General features: G+C 37.1%; 1 protein-coding gene across 1 annotated transcript; it reads left to right on the plus strand.

Annotated features, from left to right (window-relative positions):
* The first annotated feature begins 3,271 nt into the window (after positions 1–3,271).
* On the plus strand, positions 3,272–12,973 carry LOC129269556 (uncharacterized). The gene is made up of 3 exons (XM_054907071.2): positions 3,272–3,629; positions 5,254–7,553; positions 12,042–12,973. The coding sequence occupies exons 1-3, from the start codon at positions 3,542–3,544 to the stop codon at positions 12,267–12,269; spliced, it is 2,616 nt and encodes an 871-aa protein (XP_054763046.2). The 5' UTR covers positions 3,272–3,541; the 3' UTR covers positions 12,270–12,973.
* Positions 12,974–17,524: the final 4,551 nt, after the last annotated feature.

The following is a 17,524-nucleotide window of genomic DNA, read 5'->3' on the forward strand; positions in this document are numbered from 1 at the left end:
ATGGGCAAAATTTTCATTACACTGGATAAATAAAAATGCCTAAAAGAAATGCGCAATGTTCCAATGTTGGTTGGACATAACCCTCATGGAGCACTTTTACCTATAATACTTTGTTTAGAGTGTGTATTTAAAGGCTTGGTCCCACTGCACTTACGGATGCAGAGAGGGTGTAAAACGGACAAGAATCTTGCCATCCGTTGAAAAACGTTATGTATCCGTTGTGTACTCATTGCATACGTGTTTCATACGCTCTATATCCATCGAGCATCCGTCCAATGTGATTTCATTGTTCGCCAATTTTGTCCATTGTCTGGAGCGGATGAAAACGGATGGAGCCACCCCGAAATTTTGTTTGTCCGTTGTATCCGTTATGAATTCGTTTTGTGTCCAGGGGAGTGTTTCATCAACATTTTCATCCGACAAGTTGTCAGATCTGACATCTTTCTCTGATGTTGATTGGCTGAGAGGTACTGTTACTATGGTAACTGTCGGATAAAACGTCCGACAAGTCCTTTCATGAAACGCCCCCAGGCCTTAAATTTGCCTGAAGTATTGAATAATAATAGGCATTTGTATAGCGCCATCTATCTAGAAACAATCTATTCCGAGGCGCATTATTATTATCATTATCATTATTACCCTAGCTTTAGCTCAAGCTGCCTTTCAACACTCGTACATTCAAGAAATTAATCCTGTCGGGTACCCATTCACCTCACCTGGGTCGAGTGCAGCACAGTGTGGATAAATTTCTTGCTGAAGGAAAGCATGCCATGCCTGGATTCGAACCCACGACCCTCTGTTTGAAAGGCGAGAGTCAGAACCACTAGACCACGATGCGCCCACGCGATTAATCAACCTGTCTTCCTTTCTTAATGTTTCTTGATATAAAAATTGATTGGTGGGTCCAATTTGATGAATATTTAATGAATGTATATGGAAGGAAACATACATTGGTAATGATGATTAACCCTATCGAAAAAGAATCACGTGAAATGAATTTGTTAATCAAAAGTTTAATTTTGTCAAGCTTTGATCCATGTAAAGTGCATCACTTTATGATTAAAGTACTGTCTTCTATAGTCAGTGTTATTTTTTTTTCAATTGTGGTCCCTATAAAGAGATTGACAATGCGTTCAATGACGTCAGTCATTAATTCCGGTTTGACCTGTTAGTCATAATTGATAAGATATCTTCCCAGCGGAGAATGAATTTAGAATGAAATATCATCTGTCATTTATTGAGAGATCAGAAAATTGAAAATTGATTAAAGCGACTTTGTGATTATTGTGCTCTTTCGCGCTGTTGTCAAAGTGTATAATTGTGCACCATTGTAATGACAGCGCCCTCATTTTCCTTATACGAAATTTACCAGGAATTGATTAAATAGTTGGGTTCTATTTGGTTATGACGCCATTGATAACAAGAGCTTGGGCCTCTCTGATGATAACAGTAGCCTATGCATATATAGTAGAGCGAGGGAGCGAATCGATAGAGCGCCTATAATATCCTAATTGAAGTTATCTTGGTCGCATGGTAATCGAGACTAGTAAAACAATGTTGGGAAATATTAAAATGGTATTGAATAAATTTAATAGAAAATCTCAGAGGCATATCTTTTAATTTTGAATTAATGACGCCTTTGTCACAAAATGAAGATTTCCAGGTAAAAAAAAGTTTTGGGGGCGGGGGGGGGGGGGCTATCTCGCGACATATGAATCTCCGTATGTTCTTTTCTTTTACTCATTACGGCACTGGTTAAAATCCATCATGAATTATGGATACTATAATCGTATTAGGTCTGTAACGTGAGTAGTTAAACCACATGTAATGCAATGGATATCAAACATTTGATGTTATTTATAATGTTTAGTGTACAAATTATTTAGTTTTGAGTTTTCATTTGAAAAAAAAATCAAAGTGACATCGCAATAAATAATAAATAAAGATTTTAGAGTTCCAAAACAACATCTTCCATTCGCGTTTTGGGTTGGAAGAGGGGTCATAATTCAAACAAATGTTCATCATAGATATCAGTAAATTAAAAAAATGCATTTCACAGGATAGCAAGGTCCTCTTGTAACTAAATTTTCGGTTCAACCTTTTAAATCCCAAAACAAGTGGTGGCTACTTTTTTATAGGGATGTGTGATTCCACGTTTTCCACAAATCACGGGCGAGCTTATTGGTTTTGTGAAATCATGTCCAGGCATTCAGTCAACTACTCTCACGTGCGCATGGTCAAACAGTACTCCTATACAGTGCGTATAAAAAAAACACTTGGATATAATCCTGTAAAATTATATATTTACATTATCCTGAAGCCTTTTCCACATTTAAACGTTGGTGATATGATTGTCGAAAATTCTTTCCGCTTGAGTGAGCACCACTTACTTATGAAAAGTTTGTGAAAAATTATTTGCGCAGAACTTGGAAAAAGTTATATGAATAAAAGTCGACTTTAATCATGCAGAACCCATGGACTTTAGCTAGGAAGATTGATTTGATAATATCTTTTGCTTTTTTTTTTTTTGGGGGGGGGTTCCCCAATTTCGCCCCCTCCCCTCCCCACACACCAAGGCCATGGTGATGATCTGCTTTACTCGGAGCTGCGATTCACATAAAATGGCTTAGGTTTGATTTTCCTTCTGTTAATCATTGTCAGCTTGGGAAAAGTGTGGAGAAACAAGTATTAAATTAAATATGAAATGTTAACCCACTTTAAATGAAAAAAGATAATCAAAAATGCTGGAGATGTTTCTAATAATTTTTTTTTACATTCAGTTATGTCCTCCGATCCAGCTGGCAAAAAATGGTAGAGGTTGTGCTTACCTCGGGTTAAAATGTGAATTTGGGTCTCAAAGTTGTTACGGAATGTTTAAATGTATCCGTGTTTTTTTTCAATTGGCTAAAAAATGCAAAAGAAAATTAATGTTTGAGAGATGAATCACACTGTCAGTTTGTTTTCACCTTTTTACCTTGACACAGCGTCAACATGAGCATTTCTTCGAGCTTTACCAAAATGGGCAGCGCTCACTCAATTGTAACATTCTGTCAAAAATGTTACTTTCATTTGATAGATGAGACCCAAACCCAAGATATTTGAAAAATATATCACCATGTTGTATATTTTTCAATTCCTATATAGGGCTTTTTCAAAATGTAAACTTTTTATTGATACGCACTTTATAATATAAAGTCGGTGGCATGATAATAAAAAAAGAATAGTTTGCATCGGACCGACAACGGTGCTGTGACGAGAACCTCGTTCAAGCGCATAATGCAAGAAGCAGACCGTCAGCAGATGAGCATTATAGGTACACTCGTGGTTTCATTCGTAAGAACGGGCGAAAATTGATAAAAATCAATAACATGTTGGTCGTTCACATTTATTTCCATGGATCATTTTTGAGTGGAACATGATCTCCGTTTAATGAAAAGTTCTTTCTTTGGAAAACGCCAAAACTGTCATGACTGTACAATTACGATAGTGAGTACCAACTGATACAGCTTTGAAACATTTTCATGAGAGATAAAGGTTCTACATGGAAGTTGTAAAGATGAATGTAGTCACTTTCAAAATATTGTTCTTTATTTTGGACGCAATTCCCTTTCACGCAGTTTCATCTGAAGGTAACGTAGTAATTTTTGCTCTTCTTCCTCACCTTTTTTTTATGCGTAATGCCGTCTGTTTTGGGTTTTATTATTGTTAGTGTTGTCTTCGTCGTCCCTTTTTCTTCTTCTTCTTCTCCTTCTTCTTCTTCCTTTTCTTCTTTTAAATTCTTTATCTTTTTTTTCTTCTCCTTCTTCTTCTTCTTCTACTTCCTCTTTTTCTTCTCTCGTAATTTGTGTTTCCGTTAAAGTACTTTTTGCTCTTCTTCCTCATGTTCATCTTATGCTGAATGCCGTCTGTATAGGGTTTTGTTGTTGTTAGTGTTGTCCTTGTCGACCTTCTCCTTCTTCATCTTCTTCTTCTCCTCCTTCTTCCTTTTCTCCTTCTTCTTCTCCTTCTTCTTCTTCTTCGAATATAATTAAAGTTTGACAAAATATTTTCACTTGAAATTAATGACAAAAAGTTATAATTTTACTTTCTTTGAAGGGGGGGGGGGCGGGTTACTCCGCTTTAGGATTTACAGGGGTCCCCTTATAGTATACAACAATGTTCTAAAGAGAAAAACCCCATAAATATAATTTTCAAAAACAAAAGGACAAGCGGAAACGAGCAAGGGTCTAAGTGACCACCCCTGATTTTTTTAAAATAAATTAAAAAAAAATGAAAGAAAGAGTGAGAAAAACGAGAATCAATAGAGAAGTCTTGGTCGTGTAACTATATCCTTTGTATATCATGCCTTCTATGCTATCGAAATGAAAAAAAATGACGTCATCTTTATGTCGTCTTGAGTCAGGCCTTTATCCAGATAGCCTTAGCCTTTATTCGGATAATAATATTACATTCTCTCATACATAGTAAATGAAATACTAAAACAAAATGAAGTTTTATATTACAAAGGAAATAATATACAACGTGATATACATTTTTCGAACAAAGATTAATATAACCCATAATACAAACAGGAAGCAGTCGACTTCACTCGTATTTACCGTATGATGAGAAAAATCCAAGACATAAAGACTTTTTTTTAAGTTCAGAGCAGACAAAAATTGATATATGAAATAATTTGTTTAAGAGAGAGAGATGTAAAGAGAAGTTTATCCTATAATTAAAAAAATAAATATACATAATATATCTCCATATTTTGTAAGACGGTATGAATAGAGAAACATTAAGTTTCTACGTTTATGCATAGAAATATACAACAATCATAATAAAGGTTTTAGGTATAAGACACACAACAAAACATAATTGTGAAAGGGGAGCAGCCAAACCGAAACCCATCTACTTTATTATTTTTTTTTTACCCATAACGGCATTAAGATATATTTGATAAAATTGGATTCATTACTATTATTCTATACTACTAATTACTCTTATTAATCATTTTATCAATATTGAGCATTGTAGCAAGATAACCGTATATTGATGTTTTTTTAATTGAAATTGATGGGTAAGGATCAGTGGGAGAAATAGTTTGAAGAAAGCAGGAAATTGAAAAATGATCCCTTCCAAAACAACAGGGCGCCACCCCTGCTCATGCTAGCATAGGCATACGCCCATCATACCCATAATATCATTAAGCACTAACGAGCAATGATCTCCGTTTGGAGTAACTATGATAATTATTCTACTTTCATCCAGGTAACGGATCTGTGATGTGGTCAACTTCATCGAAATACCCACCCCCCTCTCCTTCGGATTCATCTTCATATTCTTCGCAGTTCTCTAGTACCGTCACGGCGGCAGAATCGATCCCAACCTGCTATCGACAGATGTGCAGCGAAAAAGATGGTGGACCTGTCACCTGTCGTTGTGACAAACGGTGTTTCTTCTTCGGGGATTGCTGCTACGGTATCAGAGTCCCACCACCATTTGTTCTAGAACGGTTACAATTTGACACGACCGTATGGGACTGTGTTGAAGACACGTTCCTACCGCCGATCTATCAGGAACTCAACCATGGCTATCGCATGGTCACACGGTGCCCACAGAGCTGGGACAAGGACGATGTCCGGAGGAAATGCGAAAATGTTTCAAGCAACGATACTGAACATATCATGTACACGGACGGAGATGACTACTATAGGAACGTTCACTGCGTCATATGTAGTGGTATTGACGAATCTTCAGTATCCCCTATCTATGGCTCGGATCAATGCTCGTGGCAATCAAAGAACGAACTGAAATGTTTACTAGATGCCAATAGCACCTCCCCTATCCCAGACGACATGGACAACAGTCTTGACAACTATACACTTGTAGAACTATACCAAGAAATTCCAATACCGCGTTTCTGTCTGCTGGATGTTGAGGAAACTTGTCCAAATGATAACGGGGACCTGAACTTGCAAAATAAGTGTCGAATGTACTTTGTTCCGGTCTTGTTTAATAGTTCTATATATAAAAATCCCTTTTGTGCTCTGTGCAACGACCAACGTGAGGACCTTCATTCATATTGCAAAATACCGGTGAGGAAAAAAGAGGGTGAGAGAGGTGGCGATTATTTCAATGTAGGGATTGGAGCTGCCTTTAGCGGTATAGTGAATAGGGAGCAAACGGCTGAAAATAAAGATGAGCAGGTCTATCGACACCCACTTTTAATCAGTTCTATCTGGCCCTTGTGCAAGTCAAAGCAGGCATATTTAATCTATAAGAATGGAAAGGTGGAATGTTTCGGAAATGAATCCTGTTCTATAAACTCAAACATCCCCAAAGGTGATGCAAGAGAAGTAGATGATTTTCTATTTGAGATAAATCTTGCTGATGCATTGTCCTCTCATTTAGACCTTGCGGATATCCCGCCATTGGTAACCTTTCTGCAACGTCTCCGCAACCGAAGCGATGAAATGTATATACCTCAAGTACTTACTGTAATGCAGTGGTGCCATACTCTGAAGTATAATCAAGAGTCTCTAGGCAAATCCAATTGCTCAAATGAATTGTATGAAGGGGAGCCAAATAAATTCTCACCGTTCGTCCTGTCAAACGATTCTTACATATTCTTTAACGGATCGTTCGTGAAACCCATCTGGTGGTTTAACCAGACTGCTCTCTGGTTTGAAGACACCAATTGGATACCGTATCCTAAGATGTATCTATGCGGTACGGAGCATGAAGTTCAGTTCTGCCCTTCGATAGCGGTGGCGACAGACTCAGTTGAATGGGTAGAACGCTTTAACAAAACCCTCCTGAAATACAAGAACAATATCTATTTCCAAGAGGATTTCTTTTTGCACCCTGATGGGCGGATTCGCATATGTATTGATGAGGAAAACCAACTTGAAGACTTTGTTTATACAGGACTGAATATTGTTGGAAATGTAGCCTTCGCAGTGTCTTCAGCTTGCCTGTTTGCTACTTTGTTGACGTATCTTGTTTTCTCGGAGCTGCAGAACAGACAGGGTATAGTGGTCATCAATTTCATTGTGGCTCTGCTTCTGGGGCAAATCTTTCTGCAGTATGTGGGCTACCACTTCTCTGATCGGTTCATTCCATGTCTTGCATTTGCGTCTCTATCGCATTTCTTCTTCTTGGCGTCCTTTGTCTGGACAACAGTACTGGCCTGGGATCTTAGAAGAAGCCTCTCGGCATCGGTCATCTTTAGGAGTGGGCAATCGTGTTTCCACACAACTGCGTATGCTTTGATCGGTTGGGGAATTCCTCTAGTGATAACATCGACAACTCTCCTGATGCAATTAGGTGGATTCACGGACGAGCCCATCCTGGAATATGGTGGTCCCGCCTGTTGGTTTGCTACAAGGTTGTCGAGTCTGGCAGTCTTCTTTGGGCCTATCTGTCTTTGCCTCCTAACCAACTGCCTCCTTTTCATTGGAACCATGCGGAATTTGCACTCTACGAATAAATCTACTGCAATAGCGAGGAAGAACTCCGGTAGTGCCAGACAGAAGCAACTCACTTTGGAACTTAGGATCTTTGTCAAGGTAAGAAGCATGGACATGATCATTATTATAAAAGAGAGTAGATAATCCTTTCATGATAAATTAGAAAGTTCCTATTATCAGGATGATGTTATCTAAAGACTCGAATATTGAGTAAAATTTTACTCAGTGCTTTTAGAGTGTATAATAAGAAAAATAAATGCTAAGGGGTTGGTATCAAGCATTTACTCGAATAGGTATTCATAAAACCTACATTTGTTATTGATTTTTTTCTACAAAATATGAGACCATGAGAGCACGCGCGGTTCTTGACGATTTTTTTATATATTTATTTAGTTATTATTATTACTATTTTGAGGGGGAGGCTTCTGAGGGCTCGAGAATATTTTGAGCCTGGTCATTTAATACATGGTAAATGGGCTATCATTTAAATAATTGGAATGGGAGCCTATACTGACTAAGCAGATGGGAATTGGTGACTGTAATACCAGCCCGCCTTCTCCCCTCGGCAAAAAAATTATTTATAATAATTTGTAATTCAAGAGAGCGTTGCGACTGAGGGAGGAATAATCAACATAGAATGTATTTCAGAACTATTTCATCTACAATACACCCATCAGGGCATGACAGTTCGATTCACGATAACTGGCAGTCAGTAAGAGGGACCGTGTTGTAACCATCTCCAGGCTTTTCAATTATTTACATGTATACGTGAGTGAGCATAGCGAACGAGCGATAATTGATCCTATTTTCAATAGCTATACTTCGCAGTTTTTACAGCAGGCTATTGCAGGGGATATGGGGAATTTGGCTTTTAATGTCAATGACACCCCCTTAAGCATGTTGATCGAGGAGACATTTTTAAAGTGAAACTTAGAATTTGGAGCACCTTCTAATGAACCCCCAATTAAATATATGTCTAAACTTCCTAAAATTCCTGATGTGAATACTCATCATGGTGAAAATAACATGACACTGGGATTGCTGCCCTGCATGAAACAGTAGTCAACTGTATGGAGGGGCGATAGCTCAGTCGGTAGAGCGGGGGTTTCGGATCAGGCACGGATCCAAGGGGCGGGGGGAGACCCGCCCCCCCTAATTTGGGGCAACCAAAAAAGTGTCCCCTTTCAACTTTTTAACAGAATTGTAAATACAAGGACGTATTATACCCATGTTTAATTTACGGCCTCGTAACGACCGGCCCGATCCCCCTAGATCTACTCGAAATGACACCGCATTCTGTTAGTTCACAATTGTACTCAAACCACGCTACCGCAACTGCGCACTCCTCAATGAAAGACATTCTCCTGCGCATGGGGTTTCCTGCATTCCATCAACAGCCGAGTAGCTCTGCGTTGGAGGATCACCATATGCACCGCTTAAGAAGGCCGTAAGATAATATAAATTAAAAAATGCATGTTATTCAAAACGTGCTTAAATTATCAATTTTATATCAGAATATCAAAATTTTACTTCTCGCGCTTCGCGCTCGCATTATTAATGTAGGAAGATACCCATTTGCTCATCGCTTTCATGATTTACAAAACATGAATAGAGTGTCCCGTTTTTAGGTCTATACCTTTTCTTTCCGCTCGCGCTTCGCGCTCGCATTTAGTTATATACCTATCCTGTTCATGATTACAAAAAGTGCCGAGAATGTCCAATCTTTAGGTCAAAATTATGTCAAAAAAATTTCAGCTCGCACTTCGCGCTCGCATTATTTGATTGTTGAAATATGTATCGTTTTCATGGGTAACTGCAAACAGTGCTTAACAGGTCCCTTTTGATCACGCCAGAATGTATACATATTTAACATTTCTGCTCGCGATTCACTTTCCGCAGTAATTATTTAGTTAGAACATATATACACATCTTTTTTACAACCACAAACATTGCTCAGAATGTTCAATTTTCAGGACAGAATACATAAAATTTCAAAAAAAAAAAAAAATAGCTCGCGCTCGCACTTTTCAATCAGGGCTTATATGAGATTATCATTCATTTTCATGTTTCATGTTTTGTTAGAATAAAGCCAAGAAGTGACTGTTAGGACTACCCCTTTAAAGAAACAAAAATCAACTTTGAGCGGCCGATCGGGGAAAATAATTATATGTGAAAGCAAAATTTTGCCACCCCCCTATTGGCGAAAGCGGGATCCGCCCCTGCCGGATTCCGGTGACCCAGGTTCGATTCCCACTTGGAACGCTAGTGCCCTTTGGTAAGGCATTAATTCTTATTACCAGGTCCCTCGGATAGGACCTTAAGATGTCGGTCCTCTGGTTGCTTGCTTACAATCATTCGTTCTTTCTTAGCAATCAGGTAAAAAAATCACTACTAATCATTTCCAAATATGGTTTTGTAGAAATAAAGTCAAACCACTTTCAAAATGCATTAAAAATAACTCTAAACTAGGTCCGAGAAAATATAGGGGCTGAGTTGTTTTTCTCAACAGAAATTCAGAGCGGTTTTGACCAAAACATGCCAAAATAGACAAATTTAGGATTGTTAGTCCATTTTAAGGAACCAGTATTTTGATTTTCACTGTTGGCGGGGAGGAGGGGGATTCTTTGAAAAAAAAGTTGTTTCTCTCTCATTGTAGGAATATAATTTACTTACTATAGCGGCACTTTAATAGAGCATTGACACGGTATGAATTTAGGTATTATAATTTATTTATTTGTACATATGCTTTTTTACTTCTTCGCGATAAAACGTTTTTAGGGGTGAGCCCCCACAGTCACCCCTGCTCCTCGTAGTAAACTATATAAGTCGGCAATTTTCAGTGTTTTTTGTTCGAAAAATGAAGGGTTGCTGCAGGCCATGTAAAATTGTGATCCTGTACAAATGCGATTTGCTCTCTTTGTAATTCATAGTTATGTTGAAGTCAGAACTGCGCATTTAGCCCAAACAACTTTGCAGTATGTTATATAATGGAGTACCTACTAAGGAGTTATGGAATAGAAATGAAGTTTTATGAGGTAGAATAAATTGGAGATTATTCCACTTTTCGAAATATTACAATATGGCGCAGCTGCGCTGTTCATTCCAAGAAAACAATCGATCTATGATAACATTCAAAAATCTCGCGTGAGTTTTCCGTTCAAATGGTGTCCGTCAAACTGTAAGTGATATTGATGATCAAAATAGATAAAGTTTGTATTTGGGTGTTTGAGGATATAGATTTACGCATTAGAATACAACTAACATTTACAATCAGGTGGAGATATATTCAGCTTAGATTATTCACGGTCGTGCAAACAAAATCAAATATTTGGAATGGCACGTGCTAGAAGTTACTTCCGCTATATTTTGTCCGTGAATAATCTTGACTGAACCACAAAATGGTAATTTCACATGTTCAGGGAGGAAAAATTCTTTGTTTGTCATGACAATTTTAGAGAAGTTAACAATATGTCATATTTCATATAATGAAATATAACAGAAATAGTGAGTGGGTGATGTCATCAGTTCCCTCAGTTGCATACTAACCAGGATGAGCATATAATACTGTTTTGTGAAATTAAGCGAAATTTTGAAATGTTATAACTCTCTAACTTTGTCATCCGATTTTGATGAAATTTTCAGTGTTATGCTTGTCGGATTTTACTCCTTTCATTTAAATCTACATTTGTTGGGGGGACTTGTTCTTTATGTATATTAATAATCATCTCACTTCGTTTTTTGATAACATATTTAAGTTCAAAAGCTAAATCTGTACATACCCAACTTGCATATCTGGAAACTTTCATCTCACCATGGACCTACTACTCTGACGTGTTCCAAGCATTTGGAATAATCTTTTAAACAATATTAAGATATACAATATATCCCTTATAACTATCATTCAATTTTATGCATCTTATACCCAAAACAATGGTATTCACATTCGCCACTTAATATTCTTATTTTACTCAACTGTTATCTACGTCACCTGCACCTGCATTGCACCAGTGCACTCTTAAAATAACTCAGTCAAATTGACTATAGTAGTTAGCTGGGTCTAGTTACACTTCTGAATTATATTCTAGTCGGAAATAACTATGTTCTACGACTAGAAAATAGTAAACTATGACTAGAATAACAGTTTCACCCAGCTTATCATATTAACTAGTCATTTTTGACTGATTTGTTTTTAGAGTGCACATGATCAGTATATTTAAATACCATTCTCAGTCACGATTTTTTAAAGGTTTTGTATGGTACAAAAGAGAAGTTTAGGCTCACACCGTTATTTTGTATTCATTGTGTAGTACAACAATGTTGTTTTCATTATGTAAACAAATTCAATATTATCCGGCATATAATGTATTGTGCTATTTTGAAGCAGAAACAAAACTAACAAATAAATGAATGTCTCGGTTTTATTTTAAAAGGTTGCATTTGTCTAATTTGCATTTTGAAAAAAAAATGAAATAACAATCACAAAGTCACTGGAAATCAGAAAGTAAGCCACATTGCTTTTTAAATGAATTCTTCTCTGGATGCTTACTGCTGTCATATAAATTTTGGTTTTCTTTTCTTTTGTCTTAGATTTCGGCTCTTCTCGGATTCGCTTGGCTGTTTGGGTTCTTGGCCATGGTAGTAAACATCCTCGTGACATGGTATCTCTTCATCATTGTGAGTGGCCTCCAGGGATTCTTTATATTCATCTCGTTCGGGGCGAATAGACGAGCAAGAGGGCTCTGGGGTACCCTTCTCGGGAAAGCTTTCTCTGCGAACGCAACCACACGCACCGAATCGGGGACGCAATCACGATAACAATTGTGGTTGGACCGTTGGACAAACGTAAACTTTGTAGTCATGAGCTGCACAAGAATGGAAGGGGTGGGATTTTTTTTCAGGAATCATAGTGTTCTTTGATATTACTGAAATGAAAAAAAACTGAATATTCATGATAATACAAATTTATGCATCACTCATGCGCTAAAACAAATACTTTCTTGTAGAAGAGTATCAATACAGTGAAATCAAGAACAACGCTAGTATATACCGATTTCTTATTATGTACTTTATGATTACAACAAATAATAACCATCATCAAGTTTTCATATGCACACGAAAAAAATTATTTGTATAATCTCTGTAAATAGCGATTCACCATTGCTTGTTATTAATTGATTTTAAAAACTGTGTATGATCAGTGGATCGTTTCTATACACAGGAAGATTGTTGGACAGTCGATCAGCGAAAAGAAAAAAAAACATGTCGGCGGTTGAGACGGATTCAAGTTGATTCGTAAATATAGAGTTTCTTGGAGGGCTACTAGTAGTTTTGTACAGTAATTTAGTAAAATATGATATTGCAAACATTATTTTAATTGATTGGTGACTTGATTGCTTGCTTGATTAATTGATTGATTGACATCCTTTGATATATTTCTTACTGATTTATCAGTGCATTCGTCAACATAGTTGTTTATTTCTTTATTTTGTATATATCAAATTAAAATATGCACCCAGGTAACACAGCTTTTGTAAAATGTTGAATTATGCAGTTTATTGCAGTTTATTTCAAGTTACCTGCCAAATATAGTGCGACAATACATCAAGTCGATGGACTGAGCTTTATCAGACAAAGGAAGAAGTTTTAGGAGCAAGGTTTTATGATCATCACGTTTATGCAAGGCTTTGTGCATATGACTACAATAATGCATTTGGGCGCTTGATAATTCTCGGTCTCGGCGCATCTACATTAATGAAACGATATGACCCATTTATTTGATTTCATTGAACCGATATTATATATATATATACTAGGACTTGCACAGGTCACTTTCCTAAAATGGATGACCACCGTGTCTGTTAACTCCATTTGATTTACTTGTGACAGAAAAGTGTTTATACATGTATATGGGGTATGAATTGTGGTCATCTGTATTCCGTGTTCTCCTGTATATCGTTAATTACATGATTTAAATTTCTAATTCAATATCATGTCTTATTGGAAAAAACAAGGTTACCAAAATTCATTAGAATTTCTCCAAATTTAAAGTACAGTGTGATATTTTTAGAGTGGATTTTTTATCTCCAATCATTCGAGAGAAGTGAGTTAAAAATTAAATAAATACATCGCTAGGGACATGAATGCAGTTAGGATGATTTCGGGGCATAGAATAAAGAGTTTTCGCAACCACTACGTAGACGCTTTCTAGTATCTATTGTCAAAAAGGCCTTCATGACAAAGAAGCTTTTGGCGAAATATCGGTGAATCAAAACAGCAGTGTCGTCCCGGGCTCCGAACAAACGGTTTTTTTTTTGCTATTTTTCGTCAGCTCCGAATCTATATAAAGACAGATTTTGCTGTCCTGGTTCAACAATTTTCGACAAAGATCTCTCTGCTTTTCAATAGATTTACTATGTTGTTTAATCCGTCCCCGTTTCAATTGCGAAAGCTCGCTAGTAATTCAAGAACGCAGATGTGTTCATTTCTAAACCAATTAAGCATTCCGCTTAAAAATGAACCGAGTCGTTTCGATTTGGTCTCGCCCTTCGGCATGCACTTATTTTGGGTTTTTTTACGCCGCTATTGACATAATGTGTGTATTATTAATTTATACAAGAAGGAACACCTGTACAGGTCTACAAGTAATGTGTTAAGTTGTATTCTGTTTTTATCTACCATTATCCGGCACTTATGCATATGTATCAAATACATTTTTTTTTCTAGATATATTTATCCTCTCGCCATTGGCATATCCCTGTATTCCAATCTTTCTTTCTTTCTTTCTTACTCACTTTCCTTCCTTCCATCCATCCTTTCTTCCTTCCTTTCTTTCTTTCTTTCATTCTCCCCCTCCTTCTTCTTCTCCTTCTTTTTTCGTCGTCGTCGTCTGTTTATTCCTTCTCCTCCTCCTCTTTTCAATTCTCCCATTTCCGCTCTCTTCTCATTCCCTCCCCCTCCCCCCCCCCCCCTCTCCCGGTTTTTCCTTTTGAACTCCATTACCATCCGGATTAGAAGTCAGAAAGGGAAAATTTTCTTCGAAAATATCTGGTGGTGCTGACATTTCTTTACCATCAGGTATAAGGTCTCCTTATATTTCTCTTATAAAAGATCTTAACTTCGATCCCGGTAATCTAGACGCTTTAAGATTTATTCCATCGGGGGAAGATGTGTATTTATGAATTTAGATGGAGTAATCTACGTTTAAGGTCCATTAACGATTTACATCAGCTTACATTACCCATAAACAACAACACATCCCGATGCACAAAGTGCCCATATTGCGAAAAATATTACGAAATCGTAAGATGGGAATTATTGCGAAAGTTGGTGCCTTTTCCCCCCTTTTTTTAAATGATATTCTTTTCCGACAAGGATGGGGGTTGGCAACGGGCAATTATGATTATTGCTAGATGAATACTTTGAATTCTAAATAATTAATAAAAATGGGTATCGAACGGCTGATTTACCGTAACCCCTCCCCCTTCTCCCTCTTGTGTTCACCCGGATGGAAATTGAAATTGAGAACATGTGCAATCAAAATAAGAGCTTTGAATATGCCCTATTTTCTTTTTCGGGGGGGGGGGGGGGTATTGCGTAGAATCATAGTTAAAACATCATGTTCTTCGATGTAAATCAGGAGTTGGGGATGGGATCATTAGAGAGAAAAATATGAAACCCACACACTCCTCAAGGAAAATGAATCATACATACATAGTTGAATATACCCCAAAAATGTCGATTAATTACAAGAAATTCACCATTTTGTTCCCGATGAAATTGATAAATCAATCAAAATACTTTAGAGTATATCTGAATTAGATCTGAACATGTTGACCGCTGCTGCCGCTCCAATCAGTATCGGCCATATTAATTCCCTCATAATTTCTTAACCGTGTTATGAATAATTTTGTTTTCCATAGTAAATGGACAAATGGGCCCGTATTTAACAATGCGCAATTGTTTTTGCCAAAATATTATATAGATGTTAGAAAGTGTATAAAAAATACGCTGGGATATGTGTATAGCATGTCATTCTGCCAGCATATCACATACGATGGGACTTATCGGGACTCTTGGGGATTGAACAGGTTTTATTTCTTGCTTGACTCAGAATACATGCAGAATGACCAAAGAGTTAAAAAAAATAGGTGGACTTGTGATATCCCAAGACTTCAGTCGGGTTTGGGTTCATTTATAGCCAATTTTGTTTTACTCTGCTTCATGAATAGGAACCACTGTTATTCCACGTTCTCACTTATCCATTATACATTACTTACAAAAGGCGGGGTATTTTCCCCCACTGGATGGCTCCTTTTATTTTTCCTATGATATATTACTTATTTATATAATTTCGTAAAATGACAGACTTCAGTTCCACCATGCTGTTCAAAGACAGCTACCACAATCCCTTTATAAAATAAGAGGGGCGTATGGGGCGTATCTTGTTTCCACATGTGCGACTTTCGCGTTTTTGCTAAGCATATGCTAAGCGACCCTTGTCATTTATGAGTACTCCTTTAAACATTGACAAGTGCCTCTTAATTATTTTTGACACTTGCTCCTTTCCATCACCAGGAAGCACCTGGGAGAAAGTAAAGACGGTTTGTGATGGGAAGTTGATTTTATTTATCTGTTCACGGTAAAATCCCTTTTCAGCCGCTATTGTCTGTTTTACATTGCAAACGAATTTTAGAAGAGTACTGCATCCAATTTGGTAGGCTTGAATGATAAAGAATAGGAAGCAACGTCGTCGATGGGGGGGGGGGCAGGGACGATCGCCCCATGAAATTATTGAGGGGGCAGATATCTCGATTTGCCGCCCAATGCAAATTTAAGTTTTAAAAGTATTGGGAAGCACGAAAGTAAACTTTGCATAAAAATACTATCAAACATACAAATTTCTAATTTTTTCGGCGCGCTTCGGGCGCAATACTTTCTATTTTCTAAGCGCGCCGAAAATAAATATTGTCTACTTCTTTCACCTTTGCCCCCTCCTTTCCTCTTTCAAAACATGGATCGGCGCCCCTGATTGGATGATTGTAAAGAGTTTTACAAATAGATCTTTCTCAAATAGATATGAAATGTGTGGCTAGAACAATATTCTAATTGAAATCTATATTAAGATTCCTACCTTTTTATAAATACGTGTAAACAAAATGCTACGCTTTGGGCTGTGCCAAAATCAGATTTTAGAATATGAAACAGATAGTAATGTCCATAGATACTCTAAACAACTGCGTAGCTAGGCACCATATGCCGCATTGTGGACCGAGCTCCATAAAACTGATATCTTAAACAGACAGTCCATTTCACTCTTTCCTAAATTGCCGTTCTTAATGATTAATTTTCTCTCAATTCATGATATCCCTTTCAAAATGATGCAAACTCTTGACCCTGGTCATGCCTATAAAGGTTAATTTTAGAATTGCTATTGGGGCGAAATTTGTGCGATTCTGAGAGGAAGCTTTAGAAAAAAATAAATGTACCCATTAATGTCTCTAAAGCCAAGATAAGATGCATTAACCTTCAGTGTCCTTTTTAAGGGGGTGGGGGCAAATCATCTAAATGTATTATTTCCCCTTTACTCTTTTCTCTCCGGTATATCTCTCCCTGTTTACCAATTTCTCAAATTGGCATCCTATAAGCACTTGCATCCGCTGCACAACCGAGATACACAGATGAGTCTTAATAAATAGGGCACTCTGAACGCTTTTTACTATCCTCCTTCAATCAAATGAATTGCAATTTGCATGCATTAAAATAAAAACATATTAAAATGGTATTTGTTAATGCTAGGAAAACTATTGCAACAATTGTTATTTGTGTCGAGAAGGTAAAAAACATTTTGCTCCATAAAAAGAAGAGGGGAAATAATTCAGCAGTCTTATCGAGTATATACTCTCGATTAATAACTGCCCTTTGAATATACTTATGATTTTTTTTCTCTTTATAATTTCAGGATCTTGACATACACTCATAAATATGGATGAAGAAATGTCAATTTTACTTCAATCTTTACTTATTTATTGAATAGTAGCCATTATCTTAAATTACACTTAGATATTCCCTCT

Source organism: Lytechinus pictus, chromosome 2, assembly GCF_037042905.1.
Source record: "Lytechinus pictus isolate F3 Inbred chromosome 2, Lp3.0, whole genome shotgun sequence".
NCBI lineage: Eukaryota > Metazoa > Echinodermata > Echinoidea > Temnopleuroida > Toxopneustidae > Lytechinus > Lytechinus pictus.